At 46.5% G+C, this 19,737-nt stretch overlaps 2 protein-coding genes across 3 annotated transcripts in view; both read left to right on the top strand.

Moving 5' to 3' along the window:
- Positions 1-279: 279 nt before the first annotated feature.
- On the top strand, positions 280-3,808 carry apof (apolipoprotein F). The gene is made up of 2 exons (XM_039746597.1): positions 280-387; positions 1,325-3,808. Exon 2 carries the CDS (start codon positions 1,345-1,347, stop codon positions 2,560-2,562), a length of 1,218 nt encoding a protein of 405 aa, XP_039602531.1. The 5' UTR covers positions 280-387; positions 1,325-1,344; the 3' UTR covers positions 2,563-3,808.
- A 12,573-nt stretch (positions 3,809-16,381) lies between these two features.
- Positions 16,382-19,737, top strand: part of stat2 (signal transducer and activator of transcription 2) — a 37,353-nt gene continuing 33,997 nt past the window's right edge. The window contains exon 1 of one of the 2 annotated variants that reach the window (XM_039746596.1): positions 16,382-16,771. The gene's annotated coding sequence lies outside the window, so the exon portion shown is untranslated. The remainder of the gene's footprint in view (positions 16,772-19,737) is intronic. The other variant, XM_039746595.1, reaches the window with a different exon arrangement.

Below are 19,737 nucleotides of genomic sequence, written 5' to 3'. Positions count from 1 at the left end.
TGAATTCGATAACAGGATATAGTGCCTTTAATCACAAGCACACAACTCAAAGTCACTCTGTGGACCCGCTTTGCCTGGCATGGGTTCAACCTGCTTGTTTCCTATGTTCTTATTGAAAGAAAAAAGCCCAGGCCTAGTGCCAGTGCCACTTCTAAAGACACCATTGAAGGAGGCCAGCTTCAGGGATAGAGACAGTGCCACTGGAAATCTGGGTCACACGCCAAACCTGCAATCCCCCGTCCCCCACCCCCATCACTAATCAATATGCCAACCCTGGCCTTGTGTCTCTGTAGGCAGGACTGGGCAGTGTCACTCTGTAACTGATTAAAAGACGGACGAGACACAGACAAGGCGACAGCTCGCACACCGACGTCTGCTTTGATTTCGGTAAGTTGATGCACTGTTTGAAAATGTTGGGAAGCAAGCGTGGCAAGGGTGGCACAACTGAGGCAAAAGGGGGGATCGTGTGACCGATTACCAGGGGAGGGTGACGAGCAGAGGGCTCGGGACAGCAGCATAAAAAGTAGAAGGAAGTAGGAGAGGGGGTGGGGATCAGCTGCCTACACTGGGTAGGCACACCAGCCAACCTGCCGTGTGCTGGATACCCCTAATATGCCCCCTAGTGGTTAAGCAGCTGAGGCTTACTGCTTCGGAATCACCTGGGCTCCAATACAGAACAAAGGTACTGTAGACAGGAGGGTGAAAGGCGCTATAAAAGGTGGATGGATGAATGGTTGACGTGTGTCATGTGGTCAATAAGCTATGCCCCTCTTCTTTCTTTCAGCTGGCATCACTGATTGATGAGGTGCATAGCCTTCTCCTCTGGTAATGCTAGTAAGCATAAAGACATGGCATGTTGCGTGGCACTGTGTCTTCCCTGTAGCTCCTTATCATACACAACACAATTCTAGGCATTTTTCACCAATTTCAGTGCTCCCTGGATTGGCACAAAATGCCGTCCACTGCATTTTAACAATGCCCTGGTCAAAATCAGGAGTGAGTGGTGAGGCTGAGATTCGACAGGCTAGCAGCCTTCACTTTCACACAAAATAATCTCAAACCCAATTAATTCACTTCAGGCTGAACATTAGGGGCCAATCCTGGATGGGGTGCCAGGATGCAAAAACCAAAATAAATTAAAGGTATAAGACGCCCTCTGGTGGCAGGCCTGGGCATTCGGCTGTCTGATTGGCTCTCATTTGTGAAAGGCACTACAAATTCCTGGATGTGAATGGCACCATATGGGCAGTCTGCCTGTTCCGCTCCCCACATCTGACGCGATGCCACCACTTCCACACTAACAGTGTCCCATCTCTCCTGGCAGACACTGTCCTTCTTGTGGCCATGAGTCCTCGGCTGAGATGGCTCCTCCTCTGCCTGCTGCTACTTTCTGACCACCTCTGCCGGCCACTCAGCGCGTCCCCACTGGTCAGACGATCAGCTGCTGTGGGAGAAAACTCTGCCAACTTCTCTGGCACTGCCAACCTGATTCAGCAGACCAGCGAGCACCTCAAGAGTCGGGCAGCTCAGAGGATCGCCAGCCTGAGCACCCAACTGCAGACCATGAGGTCCAGTCTGGTGGACCTCAACGGGAGTGTCACATGCCAGGAACTGGCTAATGAACCCTTCAGGAACTCCTCCAAGTGGCCCATATTTGCCAGGGATCTGGTATCAGTGGCATTGGTGCCTTTGCTTGGTGCCCTAGGGTGCCTTCAGGAAGCTGAGATGCTGCTCCTGAGGCTCTATGAGGACTTGGGGGTCTCTGATGCTGAAGAGGTGCTGCTCCAAGTCCAAGAGCTCATAGAGGGTAAATGGGGTAAAGTCGTGCCCACTGCTTCACACCCAGACCGCCGGCAGGAGCACCAACTGAATGCCCTATTCTTTAACATTGAGCAGATTGCCTCCCAGTTTCCACAGGACTTAACAAGCAATGAGATCCAGGATGGCATCAGCTGGACAGGCAAGGAATGCCAGAGGTGGCAGCAGGTGAATGGCACACGGCTGGTGGGCAGTGCCATGCAGGAGCATCACTTGCTAGCAAGTGCAATCCAGGAATGTGAGAACCTGGGCCCTCAGTGTGCCGGAGTGCGTGGCAGTGCCACTCATGGGCTGTTCCATGCTGTCTATAGAAAAGGAAGCTGTATTGTGCCTGAGGTGGGCACAGAGTCCTGGATACTGGAGTGCCAGGATATGATGCAGCACACACTTGTCAAGAGAAGCCTGCAGAGCGAGTGCATTGACCAGACGGAGGAGAAGGTCTCCAGGGTGGTGGAGTGGATCCCAGCTGTCAGCACACTCTACAACCTGGGCACGGCCGTTTACTACGCCGCCGCCCAGTGTACCGAAGTCGCCAAGGAGCGGGCGATCCTCCTGGCTGTGGACGTGGGCACCGATGCCTTAATGGCCATCACTGGGGGAACGGCAGGCATAGCAGGGTATGCTGTGGGGGCTGGCGTCAAAACTAGCCTCAAGGCTGGCATTAAGTATCTGATGAATATGATGAAGCAGGATGAAGATCTGGTGTTTGAGGAGCAGGACTGGTCAGCAGTAATCATTGAGTGACCAGCCAGTGGTGGTCATGGAGTGGCCAGTTAGTCAGAGTTATTGAGTGACAAATAGCCATCGTCACTGAGTGACCAACTAATCAAAGTAATTGAGCAAACATGTAGTTGTAATTATTGAGGGACAGACGGCCGTCATCACTGAGTGACCAAATAGCTTTAGTTATTGAGTGACCATGATCATTAACAGTAATGGACCAGATAGTCACGCGGGCCAATATCTAATGAGTGTCCAGATCATCATTGTCACTGAGTGATTGATGGCCAGAGCCATTTAGTGACCAGTTACTTGTAGCCATTGAATGATTAATAGGCATTGTAATTAAGTAAATATTGTCTGTCGTGACTAAATGACCAAATAGTCATAGCCACTAAGTGACCATGGTCAATAACTCTACGTAACTAGACAGTCATGGTCATTGAGTGACCAATGACCATAGCCACTGATTGACCAGTTAGATGAACTTATTGAGTGACCAATAGTAATTAATACTAGTTGACCAGATAATCATAGTCATTGAGTGGCCAATGGCCATTACTATTGAGTGACCAGTGAGTCAAAGTCATTAAGTGACCAATGGACATCATCCCTGAGTGACTAAATAAAGTGACCAGTAGCCATCAACACTGAGTGACCAATGGACATTGACCATGAGTGACTAAGAGTGACCAGTAGCCATCACATTGAGTGACCAATGGCCATTGCTATTGAGTGACCAGTGAGTCAAAGTCATTAAGTGACCAGTGGCAATCATCCCACGAATGACTAAATAGAGTGACCAGTAGCCATTGTCCCTGGGTGACCAATGGTCATCATCCCCGAGTGACTTAATAGAGTGACCAGTAGCCAGCATCACTGGGTGACCAATAGCTATTGTCCCCCCGTGTCATGTGGTTCTCGCCCACTCTTTTGTTTTAGTTGTACTTTTAGAGTCAAGCTGATCAAGTCAGCTGAGAACCCTGATGGACTTGGTGTGATGACCCTGATGTCCTCCTTAATGTCCACTTCCCAGATGTCCAGCTTCAGCCCCCACCTTTAGGAGTTTATTAAGAAATGCCAATAGAAGGCCACATGGTTTTGTGACCCCCCCGGACCACCCCCGGACAGTTTTATGGTCAGGTGTCATTTACCTTCGCTTTGTGTTTTGTTCTAACCTGCCTGGTTGTTTTGTGGCTTTCTTTGTACCCTTTGATGCTAAACATTGTGAAAGGCGCTATATAAAATAAAGGCTGAATAATAACCTGAATCGAAGGTGCGGCTCCATCCCCAAAAGTTGAGCTTGCTGTTGTGGTGGCACTGCATGACAGTTCCTTTGTCACTCGGTTATTTGAAAGGTGCCATGTACTGTAAGTGGCAGATGGCCTTCTCATGTCTAAATGCTGTGCTGTGCCCGTAGGAAGAGCGCTTCTCAGTATAAGAGAAAATGGGGAAAATAAAGAGAGTGTAATAAAGTGCAACAAGTGCCTCCCTCACTGCACCCCCTGCTGTCTCATTCAAGGACCCCCATCTCCCACCCTTGTTCCTACACACATCTGTAAATGTGGCGTGTCACTCTAGTCTGTGTCCATCTGTCTGTCTGTCCCCACTTCCATGTGCCTTATGCTAATTATATCCTGGGGGGCTCGACTCGTCCTCTTGAGATGGCAGGTGGGTGCACACATGGAGTCCTCTGTGGGGTCCGAGTTACCAGCACAGCACACCCTACCATGAGCCTAAGTGTCACAATTATGTGGACAGCTAAAGGACGCTGGTGCACCTCAGATGTCAACGGGCATATGCTAGAATGACATGAGCGCCATCACTTCAGTGACAGCCGATGACACGAATGTGTGACATGTGGGCTCAGGGACGCACACTGGACAGTAAGGGCAAGGAACTCCAGATGGATGCCAACACACGGCCCCCCTCGTGGGCTTCACCTGTCACCCATCCTGGTTTTCTTCACGTTGGTCTTGAGGTTCAGTGTACCAGCCTACCATTGTTACTGTATTGTGCAGAGGAGAGTGAAAGCCCCCGTGAATATCTGACCAAAAGAAAACACCACAAGTACACTGAAAATAACTTTACACACAGCATAAAGACCTTGAGTCTGAATTTAAACATTTAAAGACCCCCTGATGCCTCAAGAGTCTCCCAGAGCAAAAGCTCAGCAGTCCTCCTCCCGCAAGGCCACCAACCACAACTTCATCCCTTTGTAACGTGACAGTAAAGAGGGGGTGCTGACCAACAGGGGTCACTCTAAGCCACACCAGGCCTGACCACCAAAGTGCAGGAGGAGAAACACAGCAGCACACGTGGAGAGCACACGCTGGCACGAGAGCACTCAGGTGGCACCCAGAAAAGCTGATACCCTCAACCCACTGCAGAATGGTCCATATACAGACCCCCGAAATCCACAGCACCCACAAACGGGGGTGTAAAAGACAAACGTCAGGCTCAATGTCCGAAAACAGAACAAGAACATCTCTAGGGGGAGCACAACTGCACCTCAGGGGGGACACCCGTTCGGTGAGTACAGGTGGGCATCAGGGACTTGGTGAGGGAAACTGTTGGATATAATGGAGCTGAGGGTCTGAGTGAGGAGGTTCTGACAGTTAGAAGGTCCATAAACTCCTTTGGGCTGGAAAAATAATGAGGAAAGGAGCTATATGATAGATAGATAGATAGATAGATAGACGTGAAAGGCACTATATAATAGATAGATAGATAGATAGATAGATAGATAGATAGATAGATAGATAGATAGATAGATAGATAGATGTGAAAGGCACTATAAGATAGATAGATAGACGTGAAAGGCACTATATAATAGATAGATAGATAGATAGATAGATAGATAGATAGATAGATAGATAGATAGATAGATAGACGTGAAAGGCTATATAATAGATAGATAGATAGATAGATAGATAGATAGATAGATAGATAGATAGATATGAAAGGCACTATATAATAGATAGATAGATAGATAGATACTTTATTAATCCCAAGGGTACACTCACATACTCCAGCAGCAGCATACTAATAATAACAATATTAAATATCAGAGTGATAACAATGCAGGTATAACAGAAAATAACTTTGTATAATGTTAACGTTTACTCCCTCGGGTGGAATTGAAGAGTCGCATAGTGAGGGGTCTCCTCAGTCTGTCAGTGGAGCAGGATGGTGACAGCAGTCTGTCACTGAAGCTGCTCCTCTGTCTGGAGATGATCCTGTTCAGTGGCTGCAGTGGATTCTCCATGATTGACAGGAGTCTGCTCAGCGCCTCGCTCTGCCACGGATGTCAAACTGTCCAGCTCTGTGCCTACAATAGAGCCTGCCTTCCTCACCAGTTTGTCCAGGCGTGAGGTGTCCCTCTTCTTCATGCTGCCTCCCCAGCACACCACCGTGTAGAAGAGGGCGCTCACCACAACTGTCTGATAGAACATCTGCAGCATCTTATTGCAGATGTTGAAGGACGCCAGCCTTCTAATGCAGTATAGTCGGCTCTGTCCTCTCTTGCACAGATCATCAGTATTGGCAGTCCAGTCTAATTTATCTTCCAGCTGCACTCCCAGGTATTTAAAGGTCTGCACCCTCTGCACAGTCACCTCTGATGATCACGGGGTCCATGAAGGTCCTGGGCCTCCTAAAATCCACCACCAGCTCCTTAGTTTTGCTGGTGTTCAGGTGTAGGTGGTTTGAGTCGCACCATTTAACAAAGTCCTTGATTAGGTTCCCATACTCCTCCTCCTGCCCACTCCTGATGCAGCCCACCATAGCAGTGTCATCAGTGAACTTTTGCATGTGGCAGGACTCTGAGTTGTATTGGAAGTCTGATGTTTGTTGGCTGAAGAGGACCGGAGAAAGTCCAGTCCCCTGTGGTGTTCCTGTACTGCTGACCACAATGTCAGACCTGCAGTTCCTGAGATGCACATACTGAGGTCTGTCTGTAAGATAGTCCATGATCCATGACACCAGGTGTGAATCTACTCTCATCTCTGTCAGCTTGTCCCTAAGGAGCAGAGGTTGGATGGTGTTGAAGGTGAAGTCCAGAAACGTAATTCTTACTGCACCACTGCCTATGTCCAAGTGGGAGAGGTACAGTATCTTCCCTGGAACACAAGAAGGCGACCTCCCTGGTCTGCATGGGGACCACGGGAACAGAGCTTGGATGCTAATCCCTGTAGCGGGCGCCTGGATAATTATGGAGCCTTAGAAGCCATCACTTCCACCACATTGGGAAGTGCTGCCTGAAGAAGATCAGGAAGCACCTGGAGAACATCTGGGTGAAGTTTAAAAGAGGCCGCCTCACTCCATTCGGGGAACCGGAGTCAGATGGAAGAGGATGGAGCTTGTTAGTGAGGAGTTGGAGGCAGCAGAAGAGAGAGAGAGAAAGAGAGCCTTACTGCTCCTATTGTGTGCCCTGTGGTGTTGGGTTGGACATCTGGAGTCCGTGTCTTTCTGTGTCCGGGTGTTCAAGGTTCACACCATATATTCCGTTTTTGAACCTTGCAGCTACTGGTATTGTAATTTTGGTACGCTGAATCTTTTCATTTTTATCTATCCATCAATCCATCCATTTTCCAACCCGATGAATCTGAACACAGGCTCACAGGGGTCTGCTGGAGCCAATCCCAGCCAACACAGGGCTAAAGGCAGGAACAAATCCTGGGCAGGATGCCAACCCACCACAGGGCACAACCATCCATCCATTATCCAACCTGTTATATCCTAACTACAGGGTCAAGGGGGTCTGCTAGAGCCAATCCCAAGCAACACAGGGCGCAAGGCAGGAAACAAATCCCGGGCAGGTCACCAGCCCACCACAGGGCACACGCTAGAGACAATTTAGGATCGCCAATCCACCTAACCTGGACTGTGGGAGGAAACCCACGCAGACACGGGGAGAACATGCAAACTCCACACAGGGAGGACCCGGGAAGCAAACCCAGGTCTCCTAACTGCGAGGCAGCAGCGCTACCCACTGCGCCACCGTGCCACCCTAGTAAAGAAACGAAAGAAAAAAATTACACAAATACTAAAATAAATAAGTTAAAGGAACCGATTAGAAGATAAGCAAATTGCAGAAAAATAATGGATATGCAAAAATGAATAAATTATTAATAAAATTGATACCAAAGTTACTCATATACAGTTAAAAGCAAGTGTGTTTTAAGTCTTGATTTAAACATTTGGGTTGATGATGCTGACCTAATTTGAATTGGCAGAGCGTTCATTTTGGTGCTAGGCACGACCAGCCCTTGTCTTCATCTTAGACTTTGGCACAACCAACAATTGCTGTTGAGAGGAACGTAAAGAGCGCACTGCTGTATAACGTACCAGCAAATTGGCCAGATAGGATGGGGCAGCGCCATTTAGCGACTTATAAACCAAAAGTAAAATTTTAAAATGAATCCTAAATTCAACTGGGAGCCAATGAAGTGAGGCCAGAACTGGAGTAACAGGCACAACATACACAAGCAGGGTCAATATAGCAGAACAAAACCCCACATCCTACATGACTGAACACGCCGAGTAAACCCACCAGAAAAACCTGCAAATTCAGAGGCAGGGAACACCCGGGACTCCATTGCTGCCAGGCAGCAGCGCAACCTCCACGCCACCGTGCGCCCACATGATTAATAACTGCTTTAATGCATTTCATTATGCAAATAATATCAAGTATTTATCTTATCATTCTAAATGTTCAGGGAGCAGGAATATCATGAAGTGAATGGATTCTGTGAGGCGATCGCTGCCGGCACCTCCTCTTAGTGCGGAGGAAGTCAGTTTAAGAAACGCGCAGTGATTAACAACTGGGTCGGGAAACACTTAATATGAAGCATTTAATGTTCTATACAACTTATGACGGGGTTTAAGAAAATCTAGTAAATTAAATATTCATTTTAAGATGAAGTTTAGTTTACGATGTTCTGCTTTAATGACAAACTACGAGAATAAAATCAACATGTCGGACTTTAATCTCGACAGTTAGGTTTTTTTTTCACTGTGTCCGTATTTTTTTTTTTCTTCACCGTGGCCCTTATAGGCTTCCGTACTTTCAGGAGCGATCCGGGCTCACTGTCAAAACCGGTCGTCATAGCTCCGCCTCTCGATCAAAAGAACACAAGATCTTCCCTCTGAAAGGGGCGTGGCAGGCGGCTCGGGAGGATGACCGGGGGAAGATGGACAAGGCCGTGAGCCACCAGGACAGCCGCGGCGCGGTTTTTTAAATGTTCGAAGCCGCGCACGAGATGCAGATCGTGCGGCACGGAAGCAAGCAGCAGGCTAGCAGCTGATCCTCCAAAAGAGGAGACGAAAAGTTGTGCTTGTTTCCCATTGTGTCACTGTCTGTTCAGGGGGGGGTTGGTTTCGGCAGCCGCGTTCACAATACGTATCACTCGTATTGCAAGACCTCGCTCGTTTATCATGTTAACATTTATTACATTTTTTTGCTCATCTTGCAAAACACTAATGATTCGCAATCCAAGGTTTTACTGTGGGTGATTTTTTTGCCAATGAATAAATGTACTTCAATTAAAGGTTGGATTTTTCTCTTTTATATGTGTTGTGAGCCTATATTTTTTGGAAAAAAAAAAACACACCTTAACCAGGGTGCCAATAATTGTGGAGGGCGCTGTACAGAAAATCTAACGTCTGTCTGTCTGTCCGCTTTTTCATGAGAGAACTACTTTACAGATTTAGATCGGATTTTTTTTCTAGAATTTTCTTGAACATTCCGGTTGATTTTGCGACTTCTAAGTACAGCATCACAGTTCGCTTGCAGGAGCGACAGTCCCGCTGATCCGAGGCCGAGGCGGGGAAGCGTGACGTCAGGAGTGGGCGGTCTTCCTCTGTGTTTTGGAGCGCACCTCGCCTCCGCTCAGCTTGCTTATTGATTTTTAAAGTTCGTCCCGTTTCGCTACTACATGGGGCCACGGGGGACAGCTGGTATAAGAATATAAATACAATAAAGTGTGTTTATTCCACAAAGCACCTTCCAGTGAACACGTTTCCAACAATTAGTCACAATTTTATTAATATATAAAATTCTTTTCGCGTTTGAAACGGAAATTACGTATGACCACAGAACATATTATAATACACTACGTGCGCATGACCGAAAACAGCGTAACCACATTCAACTCATTTTCTACAGATCATTAGGAAATACAATTTGTGTTTTCAGATGACATCGTTTGGCACCACGGCTGCTACCAAAGAGTCTGGCTTTATGCCGACATTTAAAATAAGGGGGCAAATCTATCACAGAATTGGGTCATTAATACCGTTGCCTGATGAGAGCCACAAATTCCTTTGAATGTATTTTTTTTTGGGAATGAAGACGAAGAAGCAACATTACGCTGAGATACAATTCCTGGTACCAAGAAAGAAATTGTTCTTGACATTCAAAAAATTATGCATGAACATAATGCATTACTGAAAATATTTAAGACCGCTCTCGAAATAATGCCGACAGATCAATACAAATGGATCATTAGAGCGGATAAAATTCCAGTTAATGAGTCTGACCGAAGATTTAACGCACCTACCATTAATGAAGTAGCAATTGTGTTGGTCGGAGAAGACGTCGCCACCGGAGACATTGTCCTTCAAAGACGTCAAGAAGGCTTGGAGCGTATTTCAGAAACGCACAGGTCAAAGGATGCTCTGCAATATCCCATCATTTTTTGCAAGAGAGAAGATGGGTATGACTTTAATTTAAAGCAAATTAATGGGCAAACAAAAATGTACTTTACCCGAAAGCACGGCAGTACTACTCAATGTATCTTTACTTCTTAAATGTTAATGTTTTACTTTTTAAAAATTTATACGCTTCCTATATGTCACATATTCTCATATGATAATGAACTGCATTTTATTTTTTTGCCTTGCACTCAGTGAGCGAAGCAACTGGGTAATCAGCTAGTCTTATATATACAGATAAAGCAGGCTGTCACGATCTTGCGGTCTTGTATGTACCGGTATGTGATCAAACAGTTGACGCTTAGTAACCACAAGGGGGTGCCAGAGAGCCAGCACTACTGTCCACTAGCTCATATATCTATATACTGTATATATACTAGCAAAATACCTGCGCTTCGCAGCGGCGAAGTACTGCATTAAAATTTTTATTAAGAAGAAAATGAAACCTTTTTAAACTGAGGGAAAATATGCCAATAATTATCTGTTAAGGATCTCTTTGTATACCACATTGTGAGTTTGGCCCTCCGGTTGTAATCTGACCAAGCTGTGCGCTGAGCTTACTCTTGAGCATGTAACGTACAGTCGGCCATGTGAACAGTAATCTTGTCTCAAATCTCACAGCTTGGATTGCTGCTGTCATAATCGGTTTGAGTTTCATGGTTTGTTTCAATGACGACAGTATTTGTAGGACTTGTTGTGTTGAAGTGACATTCGCCATCTGTCAAGCGTTGTAAGCACACAACCGGTTTCATCGATAACTTCACATCCAGCTTTTGAGAGTTTAAACATTCATAAACATCAAAGTGTCCACTACTGAAATCGTCACCTGTCAGTCTAAGATGTTTAAGAGGCATTGGCGGTTGTCCAAAGGTGTAAAATATTTGGCCATTTCGGTACACTTGAAAGCGACAACCGAACAATTCAGCGGCAGCCATCAACTCACATGCAGATCCGTAGGTGAAGGGCTTAAGCATTTCACTCTTCTAGTGCTCCTGTGTAGTCTAATTATCTCCTGTACGTCATCAGTCCACACCTTGAACCTGTCCAGTCAGTCAATACATAAGACACAATGGATATCAAGAGTGAGCCTGATATGGCTGTGCAATATGTAACACAGAGAATGGAAAAGGCAGGTGCCATCTCCGGGCATGGAAACCACTCGGTAAGTGACAGTTCTCTGATTGATGGTGATCACCTCGATAGACATGTTAATGGGGTACGGTTGGAATGATAAAGGAAATGGGTACCTGAACAATGTAAAGTAAGTCTAAAATACCTACACAATAACTATAATCGTAATAAACGAACATTAAAACAGCGGAGAAGCCATGGATTAAATAAAAAGGCTGTAGTTATCAGCAGGGAGACGTGAATCTCATGGTGAAGCAAGGAAGGGAATGTAGAGACCGGAGCGACGGACGGCCTTATATAGGCAGGCAGCCAACAACGTGGGAGGCGTTGGGATGGGGGACCCAACGCCGCCTCCCACGGTGACCGAGCTGCAGGCTATGGACGTTTATATGTATGTAAGTAGGATTCAGTTAGCGTTGGGCACCCGCGTACCAAATTTCTTGAAGATGGGCCCATAAGTAACAAAGACTGTTGAAAAGTTCAATATGGCGGCCAACAGTGGCGTCATACCACTGAAATACGTACGTACATCGGTTTCGGTTAGTGCAGGGAAGCCACCTACCAAGATGGGGCCATGAATAAGAAAGTTCAACATGGCGGACGTTGTCAACCATTATGACCGTTACGTGTAGAATTTCGAAATGAAACCTGCCTAACTTTTGTAAGTAAGCTGTAAGGAATGAGCCTGTCAAATTTCAGCCTTCTACCTACACGGGAAGTTGAAGAATTAGTGATAAGTGAGTGAGTGAGTGAGTGAGGGCTTTGCCTTTTATTAGTATAGATATACTGTGTATATATATATATATATATATATATATATATAAAATCCAACATCTGTCTGTCCACTTTTCACCTGAGAACTACTTAACAGATTTAGATCATTTTTTTGCTAGAATTTGCTTGATTGATTTTGTGACCTCTAAGTATCGGAGTTCGCTTGCAGGAGCGATATATTCGCGCTAATCCGAGACAGAGGCTGTGGGCCGAGGGGAGCGGGAAGCGTGACATCAGGAGTGAGGAGTCGCTCTGCCTCTCGCCACCTGTTGGAGCGCACCTCACCTCTGCTTAGATTATTGATTTCTAAAGTTGGTCCTGTTTCACTACTAAGTGGGCGGAGCCGCGCGGGACGGCTAGCTGATTATATGCAGATCACCAACTTTAAGACTCAACTCCTCTGTAACGTCTGCTTCACTCCCTCCCGTATTCCACCACTCCGGGGATTTGTAGCGGGAGACGACCACTGCGGCCCGTCTGAATTTACTGTATCAACATTTATAAAAAAACACCACATAGCACAGTGGGCATAGAAAAGACCCCCCAAATAGTCAAGTTGTGGTGCTTTGCAGCCTGAAATGAAGACACAGACAGAAAAATAAAATAAAATTCACTCCAGCTGTGTGTCCTCAGCCAAGTGACAGATATAATAGCCAAGATAAAAAAATAAAAAAAGCAGAAACACTGAGGTGGTCTTAAAGGGTCACCCCCTGTGTCGGAACCTCCTTTGCTTTGATTCCAGCCCTGAGTCTGTTTGCTTCTTCTCTACCAACTTTGCCCATCTAGATTGTGTCATGTGAGCCCCACCATCTTTACTGAACTGCTCAGGCTCAGTCACACTGGGTGGTGGCCACTACTGGACCACCACAGATTGTCAACTGGGTTTAAGTCTTGGCTCTGGTGGGCCCACACCAGGACATTCACCTTTACAGTTTGTCCTTCAGCCTCCGTCTGGTCAACTTTGCTGTATGTTTAGGGTCATCGTCAGGTTGGAAGGTGAATCTTCTTCTCATTGACGACGATCTGGCAGAGGGCAGCACGATTTCCTCCGGGATTTCATGGTATTTTGCCCCCCCTCCATTTTTCCTTCTTTCACTGCAGGGAAACGTACTCCCTGTTGTATGGGACTTCAGTGTGACCCGGCGGTGCTGCCAACGGGCAGTAAGCCTGGCACCAGAAGTACTCCCGGGTACTCAATAAAAAGGGACCACCCTCCCTTACCCAGGCAAGTCGGAGCTGGGAGGAAGGAAGGCAACACTGGACAGGAGGAGGGCACCGGGGGGGTGAGAGGAGAGGAATTGTGAGGAATTGTTTCTTCATAACTCACCCCCTGTAGCCCCTCAATCAGCCTCGTCGCTCTTCTCAGGACCACCTCCAGTGCTGCTGTGTCTTTATGGAGTCATAAACTGACCACAGGACTCCAGATGAGACCTCACCAGTGTGTTATAAAGACTGAGCAGAACCTCCTGTGACTTGTACTCCACATATCAAGGCGCTATATAAACTGATAGTCTGTTAGCCTTCTGAACACTGACTGGAAGTTGATAGCTTAGAGTCCACTATGACTCCTAAATCCTTTAATCTTTCTTCATAACTCACCCCCTGTAGTCCTCAATCAGCCTTGCCGCTCTTCTCTGGACCTTCTCCAGTGCTGCTGTGTCTTTATGGAGTCATAAACTGACCCCAGGACTCCAGATGAGGCCTCACCAGTGTGTTATAAAGCACAAACAGAACCTCCTGTGACTTGTACTCCACACGTCAAGGCGCTATATAACCTGACATTCTGTTAGCCTTCTCAGTGTTTTCTGAACACTGTCTGGAAGTTGATAGCTTAGAGTCCACTATGACTCCTAAATCCTCCTCATAAGGTGGGATCTCGCTTTTCAGACCACCCATTGTGTATTCAAACCTCACATTTTGACTTCCTGTGTGTAACTCTTTATATTCACTGACATTACAAATATGCCTCTCTGTTGTCCAAGTCCTTCTGTGATGATATAATGGATTCCAAATGATTTGCTAATCCACCTACTTTGGTATCATCTGCCAACTTCACCAGCTTGTTCTTTATATTCCTATCTAAATTCATCCACATATCCATTATCCAATCCATTATATCCAAACTACAGGCTCACAGGGGTCTGCTGGAGCCAATCCCAGCCAACACAGGGCGCAAGGCAGGAAACAAACCCCAGGCAGGGTGCCAGCCCACCGCAGGGCACACACACACACACACACACACACCAAGCACACACTCGGGACAATTTAGAATGGCCAAAGCACCTAACTTGCATGTCTTTGAACCCAGGTCTTCTAACTGTGAGGCAGAAGCGCTACCCACTGCACCACTGTGCCACCCTATCTAAATCATTTCTATATCCTGTATTAATCATAGCAGCGGCCCCAGCACTGCCCCCTGCTGGTCACCACTCTTAACGTCACCCAATTCTTCATGAAGTTCCTCACCCCATCACCCTCTGCTTCCTGTGCCTAAGCCCCCATCTACTCACCACACCCTGTACTGGCACTTCTTATAGTTTGATGCCCACCACTCACATGGCACCTTATCTAATAATAATAATAACACATTTGTTATATTTATATAGGGGCTTTTCTCACTACTCACAGTGGCTGAACCACCAACCACCTGGCTGATGCGACGGCAGTCATTTTTGGCACCAGGATGCTCATCAGCCCACATTAGTGAAATCACACTAGTGACTGTCACTATTTGTCACCTGTTGTGTCTTGACTTATTTTCTTGTATCTGATTAATGATGTCTTATGTTTTGTACTTTCCTGCTGCAAACCAATTTCTCTCTTTGATAATCTGGTCTCCTTAACTGAGGGGTAGCCCGGTTCATATTTGCGTAAGTAAAGCCCACGGCCATGACTATAATATCTCCCTCAGATCCTTGCCTTTTTAAATTCTTAAAGAAAAGCTCATTAAAATCGGCGTCTGCATTGGGGGGTCTTCAACACGCCGCTAAAGTAAGGCTGCTATCCCTAATGCTTGCTTGTCTTTTCTCTTCTGCTTATCTTTCCTATAAACTGTGTGGCCATTTCTGTTCTGCTCATCTCCATCTTTGTTATTTAGTCAGGTTTCTTTAATTTCTATATAATCAGAATTATGCTTAGCTACATATAACCTCAATTCAATTCTGTAGCACATTTTCATTCACCGGATGAAGCTCAAAGTACTTTAGAATATGCCAAAAAACATTAATAGTAGTAAAAAAATGAACACTAGATAAAGCAGGGCTATCTTAATGGCATCATAAGCCCCACCAGGCAAAGGGTGACAGCAAAACAGAAACCTACTTAGACATCAGGAACATCGTGGGCTCCTGTGCCCATAAGTTATGATGGCCCTGGGTGAGAATAACAGATTGGGAGCATGCGCAGATAGCGCGTTGCTGCACCCTCCAGCCCACCTGGTTTGGGATCGGAGTGCAGTGAATGACACCGCAGTACGTATTTTTTTTTTTTAAGTGGCCGGAGTGCCAATAACAAATAAAAAAGAAATAATACGCACTTAAGTAAAGTAGATTTAGAATTAATACAAGAGTCGGATTGTTTTGCACAGAATGGGTCTTCAGCTTTCCAAAGACGCGTCCGATAATTCCGCTTGCACAAAGGTAAGCAACGTTTAATTTGTCCTATTTTATTTTTACACTTTATCTTTAAATTAGAATTTAAGTTACGAGGTAATTAGTAAATATTAGTAAAACCCTTCGTTTTAAATTTTCCAGTTAATAGTTAAATTGTTTGCGTTTCTGGTTATTTAACTGGGAACGTTTTAAAATAAGAAATAAAATGCACCCCAATGGACGCGGCTGTTTTCGCACGTGGTGCCCGCCCATACCGATGCCTGCCTACGTCATTTCTCGGAAATCAGCTGTTTCGTAGTGACGCTTTGTACCATTCCCAGCGCGCATGCTCGTCTTCCCCAGCCCCTCTTCTATTTGCCAAAACTGTAAGGATGACAACAAACCTTAGCCAACCGCCGCGCACCTTCTATGTAACCGCCTACCGGCAACGTATAGAAATTGACAGTTGAAAGAACAAACCAAAAGTCTCTAAGTGACACTTGTGTCCGCCCTCTTCTAGTGATTGGTTCACAGAGAGAGCGTCCTCCCGCCCAAACAAAGAAACGGCGCGGCCATGTGACGCCATTTCGGCTCTGAGGATGAAGTGTTTGAGCGCGGAGTTCGTTGTAGTCTTAGAGCCGGAATGGCGAGTGTGCTGCGAATTAGCGGATTGGTTAAGGCGGGCCAACAAATTTCGTACAGAGGGAGTTTTCGGTAAAAAAAAGTGAATTCACAGGACGCTGAAAAAGAAAGTAAATGTGTCGCCAGTGATCCCGCAGCAAAACACCGTGAAGTGAACACATCGAGGCGCGAAGACACTGACGGTCAATCGGAGAAGTACAGCGGACCAAGAGAGCCGGCGTCCCAAAGGCAAGGACTGGCAGTGCTTTCAGGTGGTGGTGTAGTAGGAAGTGATCGGCTGGTGTGGTGCAGGAGCGCACGGGGAGAAGACGGGGCCTGCGCGACACCGAGCTGTCCTGGCGACGCGCCGAGATTTCAGGGAGCCCAGAATGAGCCGACCGGTGAGCTTAGCGGGTCGGCGCGGGGCGGGCTAAGTGGCAAAAGTGATCAGGAGTCGGTGGAGCGGCGTGAAATCTGGCGTTTGAGCAGGTCGTCGCATTAGGTATAAAGCGAGTCAAGAAACGGGGGAAACTATTATACAACATCTGTGCTTCAAGTGCTTTACAAGGTGAAAACAAAAAAAAAAGAATTAGATACGAATAGTAACGCATAAATTGTATATACAAGTGAGTAATGCACGTAAGATAGGTCTACACTCACAGGCCGCTTTAGTGGGTACACCCTGGCAGTACCCGGGTAGACTCCGGTTGCCATAATTCATTACATGGCTTGAACAGGTGCTGGAAACATTCCCCAGGGATTTGGGTCCATAGTGACATGATAGCATCACGCAGTGGCTGCAGATTTGCTGGCTGCGAATCTCCTGCACCAGCACATCCCAAAGGTGCTCCACTGGATTAAGATCTGCCGACTGTGGAGGCCATTGGAGTCCCGTGAACTCCTTGTCATGTTGGGGACGATCTGAGCTTTGTGACGTGGCGCGTTAATCAGAAGATGGGGACACTGTGGTCATAAAGGGATGGATGTGGTCAGCAACAATGGCCGGGATGACTGGCCGGTCATAGTCCACAAAACACACTTTAGTCTTGGAGCTACTAGAAAGGAAAGAAAACGTCTGCCTTGTTGGTCCCAGTGCCGGTGAGGCGCAGTACAGGCATATTGTTGTCAGTGTATATGCGTGTTTCTTCACACACGTCAGCTGATGCTCAAAGTCCTCGGGAGTTGTTCAGCATTGTTCATAATTGAGCTGAGTTTTGTTTGAATTCTCTCCTGCACTACGACCTCCAGAGGGCCCAGAGCCTGCCCTTTTAATTAGCCCGTTGATTCGGTGGTCCGCTCTTGACGTGACGTTACCAACCCAGTACACCATGTCGGCCATCACCGAGTCACAGAAGTATCTGCATTAAAGGAATAACGAGTCTGCTCAGCCCCATATTCTTTAGTTCCTCTGTGTCGTTATATGGACCCCCAAGTACTTGTAGGAGTGGACCACCTCTACGTTCATAGTGAGCAAATATGGAGGCTCTCTGGTGAGGTGAAAGTCATTAATCAATTCCTTGGTTTTGATCATTCTCAAAGTTCACCCCCCGACTCCTCTCCTTTGTCTTGTCCCAGATCCCCATATGTTCAGAATCCTCCCAGAATTCCTGTTGTAGTTCTAGTCAGATGTGGACAGAGTTCAGCAGACTGGGGCTCACACAGACGTGGTGGTCTGCCCCACAGCATCAGGACCCCACAGGCTCACCCATGTGCAGATCTCTGGATGGTATTGAAGGCACCAGAGATGTGAAACAACAGAATCCTCTCAGCGCGGCCAGCTTTGTGGAGCAGATGGATGATTGCGTCCTCCAACAACCAGCCATCCATCCATCCGCTATATCCTAACTACAGGGTCATGGGGCCAATCACATCACAGGGCGCAAGGAAGGAAACAAACCTCAGGCAGGGTGCCAGCCCACCACAGGGCACACAAACACACACCCACTAGGGACAATTCAGAATCGCCAATGCACCTCACCTGCATGTCTTTGGACTGTGGGAGGAAACCAACGCAGACACGGAGAGAACATGCAAACTCTGACCTGGGAAGCAAACCGAGGTCTCCTAACTGTGAGGCAGCAGCGCTACCCACTGAGCCACCATGCCGCTCCTCCAACAACACCACCATGTATTTCTGTCGCACATTTTCATATCAATGATGAGCTCAAAGTGCTTTACATGATGAAGAAAGTGGGGGAAAAAAAGACAAAATAAATAAGAAAATAGAATTAGGGAACACTAATTAACATGGAGCAGGGGTGTTGAACTCCGGGCCTGGAGGGCCGCAGCGGCTGCAGGTTTCCATTCTCACCCTTTTTCTAATCAGTTTTCACTGCTAATTAACTTTTTTCCCTTCATTTTAATAGCCCTGATTTGAAGGATTCAGTGCTCTGAATTAATTATTTGCTTCATTAAATGAGAGCCAAACAGAAATCAAATGTGAAACAAGTCAAAAGTTGACCAGCTAAACTGGGGCTTCAAACTCCCAACTAATTTCATTCCAACCAGTTCCTCAATGAGAAGCCGATTCTTGCTGTTAATTAAACTCGTTATTTAATCCCATGGCTTGTTGCTGCTCTCATTCTGCCACAGCAGACATTTCCAAAACTGAAAAAAAGAACACGTAAAATGTTTTGGGGACCTGAGAGATCAGCCTTACTGAGACCGTCACCTTTCTTTATTTTCAGGTACTGCATGATGGGCACAGGTGAGCTGGTCATGTGGCACCTTGTTTTGTGTCTCATTATTGTTTGGCAGCTAATTAAAGAAAAAGAAACAACTAAGGGGCCAGAATCACGTTAATTAGAGTTAAGGCAAAAGAATTATACTTCTTAAGGAGTAATTAGCAGTAAAAACTAATGAAGAAGATGGTTAGAATGAAAACCTGCAGCACTCCAGGCCTGGAGTTTGCCACCCCTGACGTAGAGTTAAAAGTCAGGTCTGATGGCGAGGGGGGACAAAAACAAAAAAACAAAAATCTCCACACAGCTGGAGAAAAAAATAAAATCTGCAGGGGGTCCCAAGGCCACGAGACCACCCGGCCAGCCCCCTCTAGGCATTCAACCTGACATAAATGACCTCACAATCAGTCCTCATGGTATTCAGGGTTCTCGTGGAAGAGCTTGATGATGACGGTCATGTGGACTTCTGGCCTTTAATCCATCAATGTAAGGACATCACGGTGCCCTGATAAGATGGTGGTGGTGGCGCAGATCACAGAAAACCGGAAAAAGAACAGCAAAGAAAGTAGGGGTTACTACTGATTATGGAGACACCAGGAATGGTATTGATAATCCAATGCATATACAGAGTATCAGGATTAAACTAGGATGAGTAATGAGTTTGTTCAAAGTGCTCCACCGTATCA

This window comes from Polypterus senegalus, chromosome 3, assembly GCF_016835505.1.
Source record: "Polypterus senegalus isolate Bchr_013 chromosome 3, ASM1683550v1, whole genome shotgun sequence".
In the NCBI taxonomy this organism is placed as follows: Eukaryota; Metazoa; Chordata; class Cladistia; order Polypteriformes; family Polypteridae; genus Polypterus; species Polypterus senegalus.
The sequence above is the reverse complement of the archived record's forward strand: the minus strand, read 5'-3'. Positions and strand labels throughout refer to the sequence as shown.

Excerpts from the sequence above, each read along its gene's own strand:
- apof (XM_039746597.1), top strand. The coding sequence starts at position 1,345 with ATGAGTCCTCGGCTGAGATGGCTCCTCCTCTGCCTGCTGCTACTTTCT.